The following is a 21448-nucleotide window of genomic DNA, read 5'->3' on the forward strand; positions in this document are numbered from 1 at the left end:
CACACTCTCTCGGTCTCACCCATCTCACAAGGTTGTAGTGAGGACAAAAGAAGGGAAGGAACCATATACACCACCCTGAGCTCCTTGGAGGAAGTGCGATCAAAAGGTGAGAGAAAAAAATATGTCCTATCCTTTCCTCAAGGAACAAAAGGGAAACACATGGTGCCCCCTCTCTTAATCATCACAACATACCTGTGAGGTAGGCTAGACCGAAAGATAGTGGCCTAGTTCAGACGTCACTCTCCTGCGTCAACAAACCACGGTTTGCTCGATCAGGAATGACCTGTGAGCTTCACTCTCCCCTTCACCATATACACTTTCGTAAGAGAGTTCCTGGCTTGCTCAGCCACACTCTGAACCTGGCCACTGGTTTCAACACTCCCTGCACACCCGAACCACATCAATCACCAGCTTTATAACAGATAGCAAAAGCAGAAGCACTCATCTTCTCCAACCGAAGCACTTCAAAGGGAGATCAGAGTCAGAAGCCACTGAATTAGAAAGCATAACAAGCTTTGACACCTTCACTGCACGGCTCAGCCCTTGATCGTCACCAAGCTTATCAGGTGTACTTTTAAGCTTGCCACAAAATTGGACCTTCTGCATTTCCTCTTGCTTTCGGTGCTGCTATTTTCATTCTTTCCCCTCCACCTGAACGCAAGTGCACCTGCGTGTTTACATACACCAAGTCCCCAAGATAAGTATCAGTTCTGCTTCGGAGGTTTATCTGGAAGCGGAATGTACATAAATCGAAACAGCTGGGTCTTGCCAGACCAGCACTTTCACTCCTCTGAAAAGCACCAACACGGTCATCCATAATTCAGGGACCCAGTATGTGCACATACGTGTGGGCTTATATGCAAAAACACACATGTACACATATACACACGTGTATAGTGGGTTTCACTTCATCCATCCATTGAGAAAATTATGCTAGTCTTTAAGGCAGCCATTTTCAACCACTGTGCCATGGCACAATGGTGTGCCGCAAGTGGTCCACAGGTGTGCCACAGGAATTTGGGGTGAAGGTCATTTATTAATAGGGCCAATGGGAGATGTGAGTCTCCACTGGAGGCACGGTGTGCCTTGTCAATTCTCAAAAACCTGGTGGTGTGCCTTGACCATTTTAGTGCCTTGTCAGTGTGCCCTGAGATGAAAAAGGTTGAAAATCCCTGCTTTAAGGTGTCACGAGACTCTTTGTTGTTTCATCTTCAACAGGTAACTTGCGACAACTTGTAACCTGAAGCAAGAGACTCACAGCACAACCCTGTGTGTGTTTGCTTGGCAGCCTGTCACACCACATTCAAGGGGCCTTGCTCTTGCATAAGTGTATGCAGGACTGCAGCCTCCTTGTAACCACACACTTTCAACTTTCCCCCACCTACGCTAGAGTTCTCTGCCTTGTTTCCCATTTTTACTATGTTGGAAAAGCAAAACCTGGATGGGGAATGTGTCGAAAAGAGTCCACTGCACCCTGGGGTCAAATTGATGTAACCTGAGCCAGTTCATCCCGAAAATAACTCCAGCAGTGCTGCATTCTATCCGATTACAGTCCTGTAACGCTATAAAGATTACATAGCCCTGGGCGATGGATCAAAAAGCATTGTCATTGTCAAAATGTCACATAAGGGGAAGAGAGAAGGCAGGCACTGTTTGAATGAGGGGAACCCAATTTATTATTATTATGGCATTATTACAATTCAATCATATTAACACTCTTTTATCATACTAAATCTATCATCATCATTATGCTGTCACTGCTCCTCAGATGTTTGGACTGGGATTTTTGGGTGCCTACTAGTTCAAACTCTACTGAAGGGTTTAAGAACCTGGTCAGTAATACCTGCTAAAACAACCAATGGTGGTGGTTGTTTTCTTTCCCCGAAGGCACTGAATTTCAATTTCCTTGTCTTTGTATTTTGTGATCGTAACCGGAAGCACATAGGAAGTTGCCTTAATACACAGTCAGATTCTGGGAGAACCTAGCTCATTACTGTCTGCACCAACTGGAAGTGACATGTCAGGGTTTCAGATGGGGAGGGGAGGTATTTTCCAACCCTACATGTAAATGCTGTCAGGAATTGAACTGGGGACTTTAGACATCAAAGCAGGTTCTCTAACCCCTGAGTTACAGCCCCCTCCTCCAAAGTCCCACACAGGACTCATTCTCTCCTGTTGTAAAACTGGATTTCCCCAGTCCTTCCAAAGACCTACCTTTCCATTCTTCCTTATTAGGCAATTACAGCTCAAACTCCTTTGGTCTCCCTGCCAGGGGCTTCCTCTTGGCTCTTTCTTAAAAGATTTTAATCCGATTGTATGCAAAATGGGCAGACCAAGTCCACTTGAACCCATTATTGAACTGGCAGTCCCTGTGCGGCCTTGAACCTGGTGTTCCCCCTCCCACACACTAAAATCAAATAGCATATAATGTATTCTGGAATATGGCAGGTACATACGAGAATCGGTACTTGTCTCCGCTAAGCAGTTTCTTGGAGAAGACATTTTGCAGGCTGCAAAGAAAGAGGAGACATTGATACTGATCAAATATAGAACAGATACGTCATGAAAACAGTACTTTGATCTTGGGGTGAAAGGGGGGGTTTAAGGGACAGCACCAAAACATTGAGAATCTCTGCAAACAGCTACGACACACCCCTATCTCCAAGCACGGCCTCCAGAGAACCTACCAGTCCATGATGTTTGTCGACAATGCCGCTGAGAAGCCGAGGACGTTGAAGCTGAGTTCCGTGGCAGTGCACAGAGCAAGTCCTCCCATGACAGGGACGAGAGAGAGGTTCACAAGCAGTCCTGAGTGGATCGGAGGGAAGGGGGAGAAAAAGACAAAAGGCACCGATTAAAACAAACCAGTTCCCTGCCTATGTCTGCTGTTCAGTAAGAAACACCCTTCTTCGTTTCTGCGACACTCACCAGTGTATTCCCCTAAAATCATGCGGGACATGATGACGGTGAAGATGGGCGCAGAGCTTTTCACCGTCTCGGCGAAGGAAACTGCGACGTTTTTCAGGCTGACAAGGCCCAAGACCACCGTCGCAAACCTAAGGAAGGACAAAGAAATGGCACTCGAGATGAGACACGTGTCATCATTAAAGCAAACCGTTGCATGTTCTTCTCCAGGTCACCCCCTACCTCCATGTCCTGCCCCTCCTCTGTTGCGTCACCTTTGAGACTGTAAGCTGCTTGGGGCAGATATCTGCCTTCTCATTCTTTGCAAAGGGCAATATGCTCTTGCATGGTGCTATATTATAAGTCTTTGCTCGATTGGCATAGAGCATGATGCCAGGGGCTGTTTCCGACTGTGGGAGAGATCACTGCATCTCATTGGGCAGCTACCGCCCGCCTTAAGCTGGGCAGTCCCCAGCCAGTAAGGTGTTGCCTCGCCACGGTCCGTTAACCTAATGGGGTGTGTGGGGTTTAGGGTGAAAACCGACTAGCAGATCGACAACTCTGCACCAGGCAACAGAAGGAGTGGACCTCAACAGGTGGGAAACCCTGGCCTCTGAGCGGCCCGCTTGGAGGCAGGCTGTGCAGCATGGCCTTTCCCAGTTTGAAGAGACACTCGGCCAACAGTCTGAGGCTAAGAGGCAAAGAAGGAAGGCCCATAGCCAGGGAGACAGACCAGAGACAGACTGCACTTGCTCCCGGTGTGGAAGGGATTGTCACTCCTGAATTGGCCTTTTCAGCCACACTAGACGCTGTGCCTGAACCACCATTCAGAGCGCGATACCAGAGTCTTTCGAGACTGAAGGTTGCCAACAGTATGGTGCTATATTAATTATAATAATGGTTTAAAAACAACATCACATCCCTAGTGGTAGAGAACATGCTTTGCAGGCAACATGTCCCAGATTGAATAACGGGCATCTACCGTTATACTGTTTAAAGAAACCAGACTTGGAAAGGACTCTGTGGGTGCAATCCTAACCCCTTATAAGGGCAATGTAGCTCTGATGTAAGGAAACAAACATTTCCTTACTTTGAGGAGGCCTCCATGAGTGACACCCAATTGCAGGATGCAGCACATGAACCACTGGCACTGCTATGCCAGTGCTGGAAAGCAGTGACATAAGGGGTTAGGATTGCACCCTTTGTAAGGTTTCAAAGGATGGCAGTGGGGAGATTAGAGGTTGAAGACTAAGCCTTACAAGGCAGGTATCACAGGCCTGCGAAACTTAGAGGCAGAAAAACTTTTTAAAAAATTTATGGTGGTTTTACATGAATTTGGGGTGCTGATTTCAAAAATGGCATCGGTTTTGCCCCACTAGCCCTGGTTTCGGAGATACGGCATAGCCACATGGTTCAAACAGCTACCTACCTCATGACGAAGACATGGCGTAGACTTCCTCACAAGGAAGTTGCTTGAACATTCACTAACGCATCTATGAAGAATCTCCGAAACTAGAGGTGAGAGGGCAAAGCTGATGCCATTTTAAGAATCAGCTCCTCAAATATACCCAGGAATAGGTCTAACTTTTAAGCCAGCAAAATGTGTGTTGGCCTGTATATTTAAAAAAAAAAAATGGAACACTTATTTCAAGATAAAATAAAATCTGCTGCCTGATTCATTTTGCTGGGGACCATTTTGTCACCGGTTAAAAGAAGAATCCCTTTTCGGGGTATCTCGGGAAGAAAACCAGGGTCTGCAATAACAGAACTCCTGGCCTCTGCCACCAGTGGGAGGGGGCGGTCCGAGGAAAAACGTGACCGAGAAGCAGGTTCGGGAACCGCAAAGCCGCAGCCTCTCAGGAAGGTCTCCACAGGCTTACCTCATCAGCCCGACAAACAACATAATCATGATGAAATTGGGAGGGTATGAAAGCCGGGGCTTGTGCTGGTATAGACAGCAGGGCACAAACATTTTGACACAGCCGATGAAGGTGGTGGAGAGCATCTGAACGGCACCTAAACGAAAGGCCAGGCAAGAGGGAGGGAGAATAAATCAGAATTTAAAGCCATAGGAGGAGCTCTGCTGGATCAGGCCCACCTAGTCCATGATCCCGTTTCCCAGTCAGCGAACCTCGGGGAAGCCCACAGGAAGTGAAGGCTGCAGCCCTCCCCTGTTATTTGTCCCTGCGCAACTGGCATTCAGAGGTGCAGGGCCGGCTCATTCATTAGGCCAACTGAGGTTGTCACCTCAGGTGGTAGACTGGGAAGGGTGCCAGCCTCCACTTGCTCACCTCCACGCTCCCTGGATTTGGAAAGGAAGGGGGTAATGGAACAGACCCAGAAGTGTGGAGAGAAGAGAGAATCTGTGACATTCTAGCCCAGTGTTTCTCAACATTTATCCTATGCCACCCCAGTTCATGTGGTCCACCTATCTGAAGTACCACTGGCAGTGACATCATTGCCAGTTTCTTCCGGGTTGGGAGACCAGATGTGATGTAACAAACACCAGTAAGAGGGTCAGGGTGGGCAGGAGGGTTTTTTTTTGAGTGTGGAAAGCATGATTTGGAGCCTCCTATCAACTATTTGTTGTGTCATGTTCCTAGTCTAGCTGCCAGGCGACAGGTGTCCAGTGAGTACCACCAGACACCATCTCAAGTACCACTGGTGGTACCTGTACCACCGGTTGGGAAACAGAGTTCTAGCCCACCCCTCTCCTTCTCCACACTTCCTCTTCTGAAATTTTTACAAAAAATGTTACCACCTCTCCCCAAATCTTGGTCTTTGCCTGAGACCCGGGGGAGAGGCTGCCAGTCAGCGTCAACAATACCAACCAAGGCCTCTGACTCAATTGCACATGCTGCAGCATTCAGACCAACGCATGTCTGCCTGTTTCCAAACAGGACAGAGATGGAGGCTGACCAACTACCCCGTGAGAAAAAAAAAACTGGAATTACCCAGCATGCTCGGCTCCCCCTCCAGCAGCGAAAGAATGTACTTGTTCAGGAAGAGGGTGCAAAAGCTGAAGAAGAACCACAAAGTGAGGTAGATGAGTGCATGGGAATTCCAGATGCCCAGGTCCGACTCAATGACGGTGGTCTCCGTGATGGTGATCTTCAAGACGTGCTCATCGGGCATGCTGTCGCTCCGGGCGATGACAAACTTCTCGCTTCGGTTATGGAAGAGAGAACTGGGCAAGAAGAAGAATTTGCTTTTGGGCTTTTCCTCCAGGAGGGGAGAGGAGACGGCGGTGCTGGTGGCCGCATTGTCCAAGCTCTGGCTGCTGGGCAGGGCAGCCATCTTGAGGTCCACAAGGACAGAAGCATGGACCAGATGTGTAGGGTGAAGCCTTTCACTCCAGTGGTCCACAGAAGGGCCCTCTGGCGCTCCTCTAGCTTGCGGAGAACATCAGATCCTTTTTCTGGAACTGAGCTCAGATCCTTTTTCTGGAATCAATTGCTGCGTTTGAGGGTTTTTATTCCCCCCAAAAAGAAAGGGAAAAAAGATAAATTAAATGCCTGTAGGTATGGACATTTGACGTCACAGTTTGCACGGCTTGACTTTTCAGCAAGAAATTGGAGGGCAAGTGGGATGGAAGGGAGCCCCAGGACTTCCTACAGAAGGAGTAGCAACATCACCACAAGAGCTGCCTTTGAAACAGTTTTCTAAGGACCTGAGTTGAGAAGTGTCCGGTTCACCAGGAAGTAAAATGAGACAACTGCCTAGGGTAGTGACTCCCAAACTTTTTCAACTGGCAGTTCCCTTGACCTACTGGGCCATTGGCGACAGCTCCCCATTGGGGCTACAATCCTATATATCAATGTTTCTCAAACTGTAGGTCATGACCCACTAGGTGGGTCACGAGCCAATTTCAGGTAGGTCCCCATTCACTTTAATATTTTATTTTTAATGTAGTAGACTTGATTCTGCCATAGTATGTGACTGTAGTTAGGAAATGTTACTGATCTGTACTTTTAACAGGTGATCGTGTATATACTTTTAACAATGATAGGAAATGGGACTTATTCCTGGGTAAGTGGGATAGGATTGCAGCCTAGGATTGTTAAAAATTTTGTTGCTTGATGATGTCACTTCTAGCCATGACATCACTTCTGGTGGGTCCTGACAGATTCTCATTCTAAAAAGTGGGTCCTGGTGCTAAAAGTTCAAGAACCACTGCCATACATTATATAGGGTGATGAGATTTTTATGAGAATTCCATGGCTCCTCTGACTGGTTTCCACAGTTCCCCGGGAACTCACGGCTCACATTTTGGGAACCATTGGCCTACAGGGACCTTAATGTCCAAGTCATTGCCTTTCCCAAAGTCTGTACGTAGCTTATGTTAATAGGGTTAAAATACTATGCAATATTTACTCTGGGACTGTTGAACACAGTGGGGCTTATTTCTGAGTAATCTCTGCAATTGACATATTTATGCAATTGCATATTTATAAGCAATTTTTAAATTGTAATTTTTTTCCCATTTTTAAGCATTTCAAAAGCTGTCACAACCCACTCCAAAAGTCTGGGGTGAAATGAGAAAGATCCTTAAATGAAATCACAAAGTAGGATAAATTGGCAGAAGAAAACACTGCTGAAGAAATCTAAAGTTGGGTTTTGTGTTTTTTTGTTTTTTGAAAGTGACTACATCACCGGAGTCAAAATGAAACCAAACCTGGTCCCAAAACTCGATGCAGAAACTGCCCCCCCCATCTCCAGTGAACCACTACTGAACTGAAACCAAAAATCTCCCTGTTATTTTGAACCTGAATCAAAACCTGGAAAGCTTCAGATCAGTGCTGTAACAACCAGGCAATTTGCTTTCAACCCACGTTTCATTTGCTGGTATATTTTTTAATCCACTGTATGCATTTGGAAAACAATCCAAAATAAATTGTTTCAAACTATCAAATATTTCGGTTCCCAAGGCTAACAGTTCCAGCTGGTGTTCGTTTGATCAGGGTTACATGACAAGCAGAAAGGTCTGACACAAAAGCCCTTTTTAAAATGCGTGTTGGAAAATTTATATACACACACAGTTGCTTCCTTCCCCCCCCACCCGCCAAAGTTTGTCTACAATAATTTAACGCAGCCTTAACACAAGACAGGAACTGGCTTTGACTCAGTATGAAAAACCCCTTGCAAACTTCAGCAGAGGCAACCACAGCAGATCCAAAGGGGCTTGTCGGAGCTGCCTGCAAAATTAATTAAGAGGCCATGAAAAATTTACCTTGATCACCCCCAGATGTTTTGCAAACCGCAGAAAGAGGGCAAAGGAAAGGCCACTGCCTTAAAAGCCTTTATCTGTTTTTCCTTCCGCAGCCCCGATGGTGCGTGACACACACCAGCGCTACGATGCCACGTCTTTCAGCAATCCCCTTGCTCCCTCTGCCTGCCAGAAAACACACACACACACACACACACACAGAGAGAGAGAGAGAGAGAGAGAGAGAGAGAGTATCTCCCTTGACCACGCAGAAACAAGGAAAAAGAATTGTGGCCTGAAAATTTTTTTAAAGGCCTGGAAGATGGGGACCCCCCCCAACAAGCCAGTGTGGCAGGGGGCCCCCCTATTCCCCCCAAGAGAGGCAGGTTTCAAGGAATCAATGAAAAAAGGCAGAGGAAAACAGATCAACAACAGTCTTAAAACTCACTCGGACCGACCTTCGCCTGGACAGGCTGATCCAGTCATCTCCCGCTGGGCCAAAGTTCAATATTGGCAGAGGACAATTGTCGTTTTAAAGCAGTGCTGTTTAATGACTAAATTAGCCCTTGCCAATGTTGCTATTGTGTTGATTTGTGTGATTACGTGTCCTTCCCAAATGAAAGGGTGAAACACTGCTGCGTGTTGCTAACCGATGTCTTGGGGTCGTGGCAAGTGGTTTGATTGTTCTTTTGGGACCGGTTGGATATGAAAACGGGATGATTTGTGATCATATTAGTTCAGGCAGGGATGGGCAGAAGCAGGCTGGCATCAACTGGGAGATCTCCGAGTGAGTGGCAGCGGATTGGAAAGAGGCTGAGACGCTTAGTTGTAATAGGAGCATGTGACAACATGCTCGTACAACAGCATGTGAAATGGCAAGACCCAAAAAAAAAAAAAATTGCCTGCTGTGACTGGCCTTGTGTTAATTGTTCCTCATCTGTAAAATGGGCACATCTGTTGGTCACCTTTGGCCAGGTCTTTGCACAGCTCTGCTGGCCAGCTTTGTACTTGAATCTCTGACCTGTCGTGACCGAGATGTAGATTTGTACTCCTCTCGGCAGGTTATCCCAGTATATGGATCAAGGGCTGCAGGCGACAATTCGCTGCGGAACTCCCTGACACAGGAGCTGCATGCACAAGATCCCACGTTCACTGGTGAGTCGCTGCCAGTCAATATGGACAACAGAGAGCTATATTGTCACGCAGGAAGTGGCAAGGGCTCATTGGAGCTTTGCTGCTCCAGAAAGCAGGGCTAGATCCTAAGTTACATGAGGGTAAATTTTAGCTGAAACTTTTTTAAAGCAATATGATATGGGGCAGGGGGCTCTCCCTTGCTGGAGGTCTTCCTGTAGAGGCTAGGTAGCCATCTGCTGGGGGTGCCCTACCTCTCCATTTCCTGCACCAAGCAGGGGTTAGACTATATGGCCTCCATGGTCCCCTTCAATATTACAATTCTGCTTTTGCTCCCGGCACACTTATGCAGAATGAGACAACCGCATGGCAACCCAACCCAGTTTTCACTGTTGTTGGCATCCTTCAGTCTCGGAAGACTATGGTGTCACGCTCTGAATGGTGGTTCTGGAACAGAGTGTCCTCTCCAGTGCGCGAAGCCTGGGTAAAGTAGGTATGGAGGATAGGCTGTTACCCAGGCAGCAAATCCCCCCTCTCCACGTCGCTGAAATGGTCCAATGGAAAGGCAGAGGCCAATCCGGTTGGTTCCAGCAGCGTCGCAGGAGTTGCCAGAACGTGACTGTGTTCAGCCATGAACTGCCTCAGGGACTCCGGCTCCGGATTTTGCCTCGAGGTTGACTCCTGAAGCCTTTTCCATAACTGGATGTAGCCACAAGGCAGTGGAGGTTTGGGATCAGAGTTTTCCTTCTCTCAGATGAGCTGCCTTCCCAGGCTGACGAGTCCCATCTACCCGGTGGCTGTTTAGTCGCCTCTTACGACAAGTACAGCCAAACAGAGGGCCTATTCTTATCCCCAGCCCCCAGGGGTTTTCACTACCCCCGGTTTTCACTACCTCTGGTTAATCCCATGGGAGGGCGATGGATGACAGAAAATAAGGACTTCTGGGACACCACCGATGGGTCCTATAGGAGCTTCCAACAGGAAGCCATTTTCCATTCCTGATCCCAAATGCCCCCACGGAAATCCAGCTCGCAACTGGACATTCCTTGTCCTTTTACTTCAGCGCAAAGGGGACGGGACAACGTCCTTCCAGCTCGCTTCCTTGAACAAACGGTTCAGACTTGTTCCTCCACCTTACAATTATCTAACACTCCAAAACGCCTCCATCCATCCCCTTGCACCCGCTTGGGTTACAGACTGCTGCTGTCAAGGGAAAAGCGCTCGAGGGACACACTTTTGCAAGTGCCCACAAAAAATGCTTTCCCCACATCACACGCTCAAGCCCTGACTAGTTTCTGCTGTCAAACTTTTCTTTGCTCCTGGCTGCAACCTCTTTAATCTGGAAATCAGTGCGCCGTCTTTCCTGTCTGGAACTGTTTCTCTTCTCTGTCTCGCCATGCACCAACCCGGTTGTGCTTCTGGTCTAGTGGCATAACCTGAAGAACCAGTGCCCTTTTGGGGCAGATGCTCATTAAGTTATGTAAATCTAGTTGTGAGACATCAGCACGGATGGTCTCCTCCCTTTGGAGACTTTCCCTACTTTTTGACAAATCTTTCATTTCCGCTCCCCGCCCCCTCCAATTTGGGGACCCCAGAGGCTTCTGTGATGCTCTAGTCCAGGGATCTCCAAACCCCGGCCTGGGGGCCAGATGAGGCCAGTCTCTATCAGGCCCACGGCCAGCCTCTGAGAGCCTCTGGCCCAGCTGACCAAACACAACTGGAGTTGTGCTTCTGGGGTGGGGGAATGAGGGCCATTTAAGTGTGTGATTTATTTCTTGGCCTGTGCTGGTGCTTGGAGAAATCTTGGGCATTTGATCCCATTCATTTATTAATTCGTCTAAGTTCCATCTCTAATGTATTTATTTAAATTTTATTATTTAATTTTTTTCTGGCCCTCGACACTGTACCTGCTTATCTGATGCAGCCCTTTGGCCAAAAGGTTTAGAGACCCCTGCTCTAGTCATTTAAAGCCAGAAGCCAGGTTTGCCCAGTTGGTTCTCAGTTGTAATTTGAGCATTTTCTTCTTGTTAGCCAGCTGACCACTAAACAAACAATTTGGCTTGGAACCAGCTTATTGGGCCATAAGAACATAAGAACAGCCCCACTGGATCAGGCCATAGGCCCATCTAGTCCAGCTTCCTGTATCTCACAGCGGCCTACCAAATGCCCCAGGGAGCACACCAGATAATAAGAGACCTCATCCTGGTGCCCTCCCCTACATCTGGCATTCTGACTTAACCCATTCCTAAAATCAGGAGGTTGCGCATACACATCATGGCTTGTAACCCATAATGGATTTTTCCTCCAGAAACTTGTCCAATCCCCTTTTAAAGGCGTCTAGGCTAGACGCCAGCACCACATCCTGTGGCAAGGAGTTCCACAGACCGACCACACGCTGAATAAAGAAATATTTTCTTTTGTCTGTCCTAACCCGCCCAACACTCAATTTTAGTGGATGTCCCCTGGTTCTGGTATTATGTGAGAGTGTAAAGAGCATCTCCCTATCCACTCTGTCCATCCCCTGCATAATTTTGTATGTCTCAATCATGTCCCCCCTCAGGCGTCTCTTTTCTAGGCTGAAGAGGCCCAAACGCCGTAGCCTTTCCTCATACGGAAGGTGCCCCAGCCCCGTAATCATCTTAGTCGCTCTCTTTTGCACCTTTTCCATTTCCACTATGTCTTTTTTGAGATGCGGCGACCAGAACTGGACACAATACTCCAGGTGTGGCCTTACCATAGATTTGTACAACGGCATTATAATATTAGCCGTTTTGTTCTCAATACCCTTCCTAATGATCCCAAGCATAGAATTGGCCTTCTTCACTGCCGCCGCACATTGGGTCGACACTTACATCGACCTGTCCACCACCACCCCAAGATCTTTCTCCTGATCTGTCACAGACAGCTCAGAACCCATCAGCCTATATCTAAAGTTTTGATTTTTTGCCCCAATGTGCATGACTTTACACTTACTGACATTGAAGCGCATCTGCCATTTTGCTGCCCATTCTGCCAGTCTGGAGAGATCCTTCTGGAGCTCCTCACAATCACTTCTGGTCTTTACCACTCGGAAAAGTTTGGTGTCGTCTGCAAACTTAGCCACTTCACTGCTCAACCCTGTCTCCAGGTCATTTATAAAGAGGTTGAAAAGCACCGGTCCCAGGACAGATCCTTGGGGCACACCGCTTTTCACCTCTCTCCATTGTGAAAATTGCCCATTGACACCCACTCTCTGCTTCCTGGCCTCCAACCAGTTCTCAATCCATGAGAGGACCTGTCCCCTAATTCCCTGACTGTGGAGTTTTTTCAGTAGCCTTTGGTGAGGGACCGTGTCAAACGCCTTCTGAAAGTCCAGATATATAATGTCCACGGGTTCTCCCGCATCCACATACCTGTTGACCTTTTCAAAGAATTCTATAAGGTTCATGAGGCAAGACTTACCCTTACAGAAGCCATGCTGACTCTCCCTCAGCAAGGCCTGTTCGTCTATGTGTTTTGAGATCCTATCTTTGATGAGGCATTCCACCATCTTACCCGGTATGGATGTTAGGCTGACCGGCCTATAGTTTCCCGGGTCCCCCCTCTTTCCCTTTTTAAAAATAGGCGTGACATTTGCTATCCTTCAATCTTCTGGCACCGTGGCCGTTTTGAGGGACAAGTTGCATACCTTAGTCAAGAGATCTGCAACTTCATTCTTCAATTCCTTAATAACCCTTGGGTGGATGCCATCAGGGCCCGGTGACTTATTGATCTTTAATTTATCAATGAGGTCTGAAACATCTTCTCTTTTAACCTCTATCTGACTTAACTCCTCGGTCAGGAGGGGCCGTTCCGGCAGCGGTATCTGCCCGAGGTCTTCTGCCGTGAAGACAGATGCAAAGAACTCATTTAATTTCTCTGCCATCTCTAAGTCTCCTTTTATCTCCCCTTTCCCTCCCTCACCATCCAGAGGGCCAACCGCTTCTCTGGCAGGTTTCCTGCTTCTAACATATTTGAAGAAGCTTTTATTATTCCCCTTAATGTTGCTGGCCATGCGTTCCTCATAGTCTCTCTTGGCCTCCCATATCACCTTCTTACATTTCTTTTGCCACAGTTTATGTTCCTTTTTATTCTCCTCATTAGGGCAAGACTTCCATTTACGGAAGGAAGCTTCCTTGCCCTTCACAGCCTCTCTAACTTGGCTGGTTAGCCATGCGGGCACTCTCCAGGATTTAGTGGAACCCTTCTTTCTTTGCGGTATACACCTCTGCTGGGCCTCTATTACTGTTGTTTTAAGCAGCCTCCATGCACTCTGGAGAGACTGGACTCTTTTTACCCTCCCTTTCAACCTCCTTCTAACCAGCCTCCTCATTTGAGGGAAGTCCGCCCGTTGGAAGTCAAGGGTTTTTGTTAGAGATTTGCCTGGTATTCTTCCCCCAACGTGCACGTCAAAACGGATCGCAGCATGATCACTGTTCCCCAATGGCTCAGTAACGTTTACATCTCTAACCAGGTCCTGCGTACCGCACAAAATTAAATCCAGAGTCACCTGTCCTCTGGTGGGCTCCGTGACTAGCTGATCTAAGCCACAGTCATTTAGCACGTCAAGAAATCCGGTTTCCTTATCGTGACCAGAACACAAATTGACCCAGTCAATATGAGGATAATTGAAGTCCCGCATGATTACAACCCTGTCCCTCCTTGTCACCTCCCTGATCTGTTTCCTCATTTCAAGGTCCCCATCAGATTTCTGGTCTGGAGGACGATAGCACGCCCCCAGTATTACATCGCTGCACAAGCCTGGTAATTTAACGGTGGAGTCGGACCCACCTTCAATCTCTACTTTGCTGGATTCTATCCCTTCCTTAACATAAAGGGCCACCCCACCTCCAACACGCCCCTGCCTGTCCCTCCTGTAGAGTTTATAGCCCGGGATTGCGGTATCCCACTGATTCTCCGCATTCCACCAGGTTTCCGTTATGCCCACTATGTCAATATTTTCCCTTGTCACCAGACATTCCAGTTCTCCCACCTTTGCTCGTAGACTTCGGGCATTCGCATAAAAGCATTTATACACGGAATGCCCCAGGATGGGCTGCTTATTCGCTCCTTTGTCCCCGAATCCTCTCATTGTGCCAAACCGTCTATCACATCCCATCTCCCTACCTTTCCCAATTTCTTCTCCTACCCTGCCTTTGTCTTGTTGTTCTCTAACCTCCCCATCCTCATCCCATAGGGATGAGGAGTCCCGAACCGGATGCCCCTCGGCTCCTGTCGGCCTTCCCCCAGGGATCAGTTTAAAAGCTGCTCTGCCACCTTTTTAATGTTATGCGCCAGCAGTCTGGTTCCATTCTGGTTCAAATGGAGCCCGTCCCTCTTGTACAGGCCCCGCTTGTCCCAAAACGTTCCCCAGTGCCTAACGAATCTAAACCCCTCCTCCCTACACCACCGTCTCATCCACGCATTGAGACCCCTGATCTCCGCCTGCCTAGCTGGCCCTGCGCGTGGAACAGGTAGCACGTCAGAGAACGCTACCTTTGAGGTCCTGGCTTTCAGCTTCCTGCCTAAAAGCCTAAATTTGGCCTCCAGGACCTCCCAGCTACACTTGCCCACGTCGTTGGTGCCGACATGCACCACAGCCGCTACCTCTCCCCCAGCACTGTCTACCAGCCTGTCTAGACGAGAAGTGATGTCCGCAACCTTCGCACCAGGCAGGCAAGTCACCATGCGGTCCTCACATCCCTCGCAAACCCCCCTCTCTATGTTTCTAATAATCGAATCCCCCACTACAAGAAGCCCCCGACCCCCCTCCCGCCGAGGAGTATCCCGAGTGCGTTCGGATACGGGCCCATCCCCTGGAGAAGGGGTCCCCCCGGGGGGATTGTTTCCCTCCTCTCCAGGATGACGTCCTCCAGTCCCGAGACTTCCCACCCGGGCAGCCGAGGAGCTGCACGCCTGAGGTTGGGACGAAGCCTGATCGTCCCCGGAAGTCTCCCCACGGTCCTCCTCTGGCTGCCTGCGCTTCTCCAGGTCGGCCACCAAGGCTTCAAGGGAGCGGACGCGTTCCCTGAGAGCCTGGAGCTCCTTGCACCGAGGACACACCCATGACTTATGCCCCAGAGGCATATAATCATACATGTGGCACTCGATGCAGAACACTGGATAGCCCCCACCCTGCTGCTGGCTGTCTGACTGCATAGCTTTGTTGTTGTTGTTGTTGTTGTTGTTGTTGTTGTTGTTTTATTTAGGGGTCCTTTTAAAAACCATACACTGGATAGCAGCCCTTTTCTCAAGGGAAGAGGAAGGGCAGTGTATGGGGCCCTGGCCTCCTCGCCCTGCTGCTGAACTCGCCCAGATGCTAAACTCTCGTGCCTTACCTGGCACTTAGTTCCCGAGGCACTGGGTTCCCAGAGGCCACACGCATCTGCAGAGAGCCTCACGCAATGGCCCGCCTAGCTTTATACTCCTGGCTGGCTCCTCCTCCCTCCTTCCTTCCTGATTGAAAGGGGGCTGGCCTTCCCAGGTGAGTTTACAAAAGCTCAGGAAGGCAAATGGCTGCTGATGGGCGTGACCTACTCTGCAGGCTCCTGAATGGACTGCTTGGATTAGCCTAATGGGGCTCTTAATGGGTTGGACTGAAGCTGGACTGATTACCGGGAGCAGGAAATTCAAGGGTACAGATGATCCCATGGACCAAAAGCCACAGGTGATAGCTGTTTAGCACCCTTAGATCCAATGTTGGAAGCATTTGATGCTCCAAGGATGGCATTGAGCATTGATCAGGTCCCATCACAGCATGAGTTAGGATAAGAGAAATATCCAGAGGAGTCATGTTGGGTAGCTCTATTTAATGCTTGCCTTTTAGAATCTTTGCATGCCTTCAGCACCTCCTCTGCCTTTTCTGACTAGATTCACATTTCTCATACTGTGGATTGGGACCCACTAGGTGGGTCACGAGCCAATTTCAGGTGGGTCACGTAGCACTTAGCTCAGCCGCCATTGAAAATACAGAGATTTTGGGCAGGACAGACTTGTGGTGGGAGAGAGGCCTGGTGCTTTGCCCTGAATAGGTGGAAAGATGGGATGCTGGAAAGGGAGGAAGAGTTATATAACTGGAGAAGTCTGTGTTGGAGACGAATCCAAATCTGAAGGATCAAAGCAGGACTTCTGAGCTGGAATGTCTGAATTCCAGCGAAGCAAAATAACAGCATGAGCGCATTGTGTAATGGGACCTTTGGCTGATTGCAGCTTAGGTTTGAAACCCAAATCAATGCTATCACTTCCAGCCATGATATCACTTCTGGATGAATTACATCACTTCTGGTGGGTCCTGACAGATTGTCATTCTAAAAAAGTGGGTCCCAGTGCTAAAAATTTTGAGAACCACTGGACTAGATAGATGATCAGTGCCTTGTTTTTATCCTGTGAGTCTTTCCATTGTGTATCTTTCTGTCTGTTTATAAACCTCTTTTATTCTTCTGTTTACCCACCTGCAGGCAGGAGGAAGCAAGTTGCCAAGTTACATAAGAACAGCCCCACTGGATCAGGCCACAGGCCCATCTAGTCCAGCTTCCTGTATCTCACAGCGGCCCACCAAATGCCCCAGGGAGCACACCAGATAACAAGAGACCTCATCCTGGTGCCCTCCCCTGCATCTGGCATTCTGACTTAACCCATTTCTAAAATCAGGAGGTTCCGCATACACATCATGGCTTGTACCCCATAATGGATTTTTCCTCCAGAAACTTGTCCAATCCCTTTTTAAAGGCGTCTAGGCTAGGCTAGGCTAGTTCTCCTAGAAAGGGCCTTAATCCTCTGCTTATTGATTTTAAGATGAACCCTGGATTTGGGGCCTCTTTGTTAACTCGGAGGGAACATTTTCCCAAGAGGCCTCCTTCAGTCTGGGCTCTCTAGCTTTGAGAGACGGCAGCAAACATGACCTCTCCCCAGTCCAATCTCAGCCTTACCCTGAATAAAAGGGTGAAGAGAGGAGAAGGGTGTCATCGCTAATTTCTAGGTACTGCACCCATTTTGCCCTCCATCTTCCTTTACATCAGGGATCTGGAGCTCTCTGGCTGTGCTCCATTGGAAACAGGGTACTGGGGTAGTTAGGTGTAAAAATAAAAATCAGATAGTCATAGCCCCCCAGAACTCCCTCACTCAACTCTGTTGATTATGTTGTAGTGGTTACAGTGTTAAGCTAGGCCAAAGGAGTACCGGATTCAAATCCCATCAATTCCCTCTTTCAACTCAGTCGAGAGGTGCAGTGAATAGAGTGCTGGGCTAGGATAGCCAGCAGGATCCAGGTTCAAATCCCCTCCAGCCACAAGGCTCACTGGTTAATTTTGGACCAATCTCTGCCTCCCAGTATAAAATAACTCACAGGGTTCTTGCACCAGTAATATGGGTAGAGATCAGGGACATTTCCCAGAGCTCCTTGGAGGAAGGACAGGAGGAGAGCAGTACAAAAGTTGCTGTGGGTGGTTTCTACTGCCTTTCTGGAGGAGAAAAGGCAGCTTATAAAACTTCATTCTTTTTTTTCTTTTTAATAAAAATTGCATATTCCCCGAAAAGAATCTAAATGCACTCTGCACGTGCCCATAGGCACCACAAAATGACCGACTTGGGAGCAAAGAATTGAAAGCTTGGGCCCATGCATGAATCTCAGCACCACTCATCCACTTTTAGACATCCACTAAAATTGAGTGTTGGGAGAGTTAGAACAGACAAAAGAAAATATTTCTTTACTCAGCGTGTGGTTGGTCTGTGGAACTCTTTGCCACAGGATGTGGTGATAGTGACTGGCCTGGACGCCTTTAAAAGGGGATTGGACAAGTTTCTGGAGGAAAAATCTATTCCGGGGTACAAGCCCGTACATGCGCATACATACAAAAGTATGATGTGTATGCGCAACCTCCTGATTTTAGAAATGGGCTATGTCCGATGCAAGGGAGGGCACCAGGATGCAGGTCTCTTGTTATCTGGTGTGCTCCCTGGGGCATTTGGTGGGCCGCTGTGAGATACAGGAAGCTGGACTAGATGGGCCTTTGGCCTGAACCAGTGGGGCTGTTTTTATGTTCTTAACTACAATTCCCAGGAAGCCTTGCAGGTCTCTTGTTACCTGGTGTGCTCCCTGGGGCATTTGGTGGGCCGCTGTGAGATACAGGAAGCTGCACTAGATGGCCTATGGCCTGAACCAGTGGGGCTGTTTTTATGTTCTTAACTACAATTCCCAGGAAGCCTTGCAGGTCTCTTGTTATCTGGTGTGCTCCCTGGGGCATTTGGTGGGCCGCTGTGAGATACAGGAAGCTGCACTAGATGGCCTATGGCCTGAACCAGTGGGGCTGTTTTTATGTTCTTAACTACAATTCCCAGGAAGCCTTGCAGGTCTCTTGTTACCTGGTGTGCTCCCTGGGGCATTTGGTGGGCTGCTGTGAGATACAGGAAGCTGGACTGGATGGGCCTCTGGCCTGATCCAGTGGGGCTGTTCTTATGTTCACTTTGGGGATCGGTGCCAGCTTGGCAATAAAAACAAGTGCTGGGGCAGAGCCTTGCCAGTGCCCCTTTTGCAAGGCCCTGCCCATGCCTGGTGCTGGAAAGAGGGCTAAGCTGTGCATGGGTGGCTTTCGCAAGAGCCCTAGGCTTGGTGCTGGGAACAGCTGCAGGGGCCAAGGTTGGCAAAGCCTGCCAGGCGGGCACTGGAAACAAGTGCTGGGGCTCAGCTTTGCCAGGCCCTGGAGCTGGAAGACGGATGGGGGGGGGCTAAGCTGTGCATGGGTCGCCTTTGCAAGAGCCCCCAGGCTTGGTGCTGGGAACAGCTGCAGGGGCCAAGGTTGGCGAAGCCTGCCAGGCGGGCACTGGAAACAAGTGCTGGGGCTCAGCTTTGCCAGGCCCTGGAGCTGGAAGAGGGATGGGGGGGGAGGCTAAGCTGTGCATGGGTCGCCTTTGCAAGAGCCCCCAGGCTTGGTGCTGGGAACAGCTGCAGGGACCAAGGTTGGCGAAGCCTGCCAGGCGGGCACTGGAAACAAGTGCTGGGGCTCAGCTTTGCCAGGCCCTGGAGCTGGAAGAGGGATGGGGGGGGAGACTAAGCTGTGCATGGGTCGCCTTTGCAAGAGCCCCCAGGCTTGGTGCTGGGAACAGCTGCAGGGGCCAAGGTTGGCGAAGCCTGCCAGGCGGGCACTGGAAACAAGTGCTGGGGCTCAGCTTTGCCAGGCCCTGGAGCTGGAAGAGGGATGGGGGAGGGGCTAAGCTGTGCATGGGTCGCCTTTGCAAGAGCCCCCAGGCTTGGTGCTGGGAACAGCTGCAGGGGCCAAGGTTGGCGAAGCCTGCCAGGCGGGCACTGGAAACAAGTGCTGGGGCTCAGCTTTGCCAGGCCCTGGAGCTGGAAGAGCGATGGGGGGGGGCTATGCTGTGCATGGGTCGCCTTTGCAAGAGCCCCCAGGCTTGGTGCTGGGAACAGCTGCAGGGGCCAAGGTTGGCGAAGCCTGCCAGGCGGGCACTGGAAACAAGTGCTGGGGCTCAGCCTTGCCAGGCCCTGGAGCTGGAAGACGGATGGGGGGGGGCTAAGCTGTGCATGGGTCGCCTTTGCAAGAGCCCCCAGGCTTGGTGCTGGGAACAGCTGCAGGGGCCAAGGTTGGCGAAGCCTGCCAGGCGGGCACTGGAAACAAGTGCTGGGGTTCAGCTTTGCCAGGCCCTGGAGCTGGAAGACGGATGGGGGGGGGCTAAGCTGTGCATGGGTCGCCTTTGCAAGAGCCCCCAGGCTTGGTGCTGGGAACAGCTGCAGGGGCCAAGGTTGGCGAAGCCTGCCAGGCGGGCACTGGAAACAAGTGCGGGGGCTCAGCCTTGCCAAGGTCCCTCTTGGGCCACTCCTGCCAGCTCTCTGCTGGAAAATGCAAGCAGTGCATGCAGGGATCGGGCCCTTGCAGCCCCTGGCCGTGCACGGCGCCCACCCCCGCAGCCACCCCGGGGCGCACCTGCACAGCAGCCCCCGACACACCCACCTGCTCCGGCCGCCCGCTGGGCTGCAGCTCCTTCCTCCGCAGCCATGATCCTGCCTGCGCGCCCGCCCCTGTGCAGAGGGCTCCTCCTCGGCGTGGGCGGAGCAAGGCTCAGCCCTCCGCCCCGCCCCTTCTCGCTCCGGAGTCAATCCGAATGGACTCCCTGGAAGGCTCTCTGCCGACTGGCACGAGAGGTGCAGGGGCTCGCGCTTTGCCCTTCCCAAATCTGGCATCTCAGGACGATTGCGCCTCTGAGCATGCGCAGAGTGCGACTGGCTCCCCCTTCTGAGACTCTGCAAAGCCCTTTCATTCCTTAGTGGGTCTAGGATTGCAGCCCTAAAGGGTTACCACTTTGTGTACTCCTTCAAATCTATTGTCTCTTGGTGATAGTGTCTCTGGGCATGTACAGAGTGCAACTGACTTCCCTTCTGAGAATCCACAAGGCCCCTTCATTCCTTAGTGGAACTAGGATTGCAGCACTAAGGAGACTGACGGGTGCCAGGGCTCACGCCTAGGCTCTGGTTACCACTTTATGTGTGTGTTGGCATCCTTCAGTCTCGGAAGACCATGGTGTCACGCTCTGAATGGTGATTCTGGAACAGTGTCCTCTCCAGTGCGCGAAGCCTGGGTAAAGTAGGTATGGAGGATAGGCTGTTACCCATGCAGCAAATCCCCTCTCTCCACGTCGCTGAAATGGTCCAATGGAAAGGCAGAGGCCAATACGGTTGGTTCCAGCGGCGTCGCAGGAGTTGCCAGAACGTGACTGTGTTGAGCCATGAACTGCCTCAGGGACTCCGGCTCCAGATTTGCCTTGAGGTTGACTCCTGAAGCCTTTTCCATAACTGGATGTAGCCACAAGGCAGTGGAGGTTTGGGATCAGAGTTTTCTTTCTCTCAGATGAGCTGCCTTTCCAAGCTGACGAGTCCCATCTACCCGGTGGTTGTACCACTTTATATACTCCTTCAAATCTGGTGTCTCAAGATGATTGTGTCTCTGGGCATGTACAGAGTGCAACTGACTTCCCTTCTGAGAATCTACAAGGCCCCTTCATTCCTTAGTGGGACTAGGATTGCAGCACTAAGGGGACTGACAGGTGCCAGGGCTCAGGACTAGGCTCTGGTTACCACTTTGTGTACTCCTTCAAATCCGGTGTCTCAAGATGATTGTGCCTCTGGTCATGTTCAGAGTGCAATTAACTCTGGGAATTAATTCCTGGGAATGCACAAGAACC

At 49.9% G+C, this 21448-nt stretch overlaps 1 protein-coding gene across 2 annotated transcripts in view; it reads right to left on the reverse strand.

The window, feature by feature from the left end:
- SLC35E2B (solute carrier family 35 member E2B) overlaps positions 1–6333 on the reverse strand; it is a 17511-nt gene extending 11178 nt beyond the window's left edge. For both annotated transcript variants that reach the window (XM_066637191.1, XM_066637189.1), the window contains exons 1-5: positions 5859–6333; positions 4785–4920; positions 2929–3056; positions 2688–2808; positions 2457–2510 (exon numbers count right to left, since the gene is read on the reverse strand). In XM_066637191.1, the coding sequence (XP_066493288.1) occupies positions 2457–2510; positions 2688–2808; positions 2929–3056; positions 4785–4920; positions 5859–6201 (782 nt within the window). In that variant the 5' untranslated portion in view covers positions 6202–6333. The remainder of the gene's footprint in view (positions 1–2456; positions 2511–2687; positions 2809–2928; positions 3057–4784; positions 4921–5858) is intronic.
- Positions 6334–21448: the final 15115 nt, after the last annotated feature.

Source organism: Tiliqua scincoides, chromosome 9 (genome assembly GCF_035046505.1).
Source record: "Tiliqua scincoides isolate rTilSci1 chromosome 9, rTilSci1.hap2, whole genome shotgun sequence".
In the NCBI taxonomy this organism is placed as follows: domain Eukaryota; kingdom Metazoa; phylum Chordata; class Lepidosauria; order Squamata; family Scincidae; genus Tiliqua; species Tiliqua scincoides.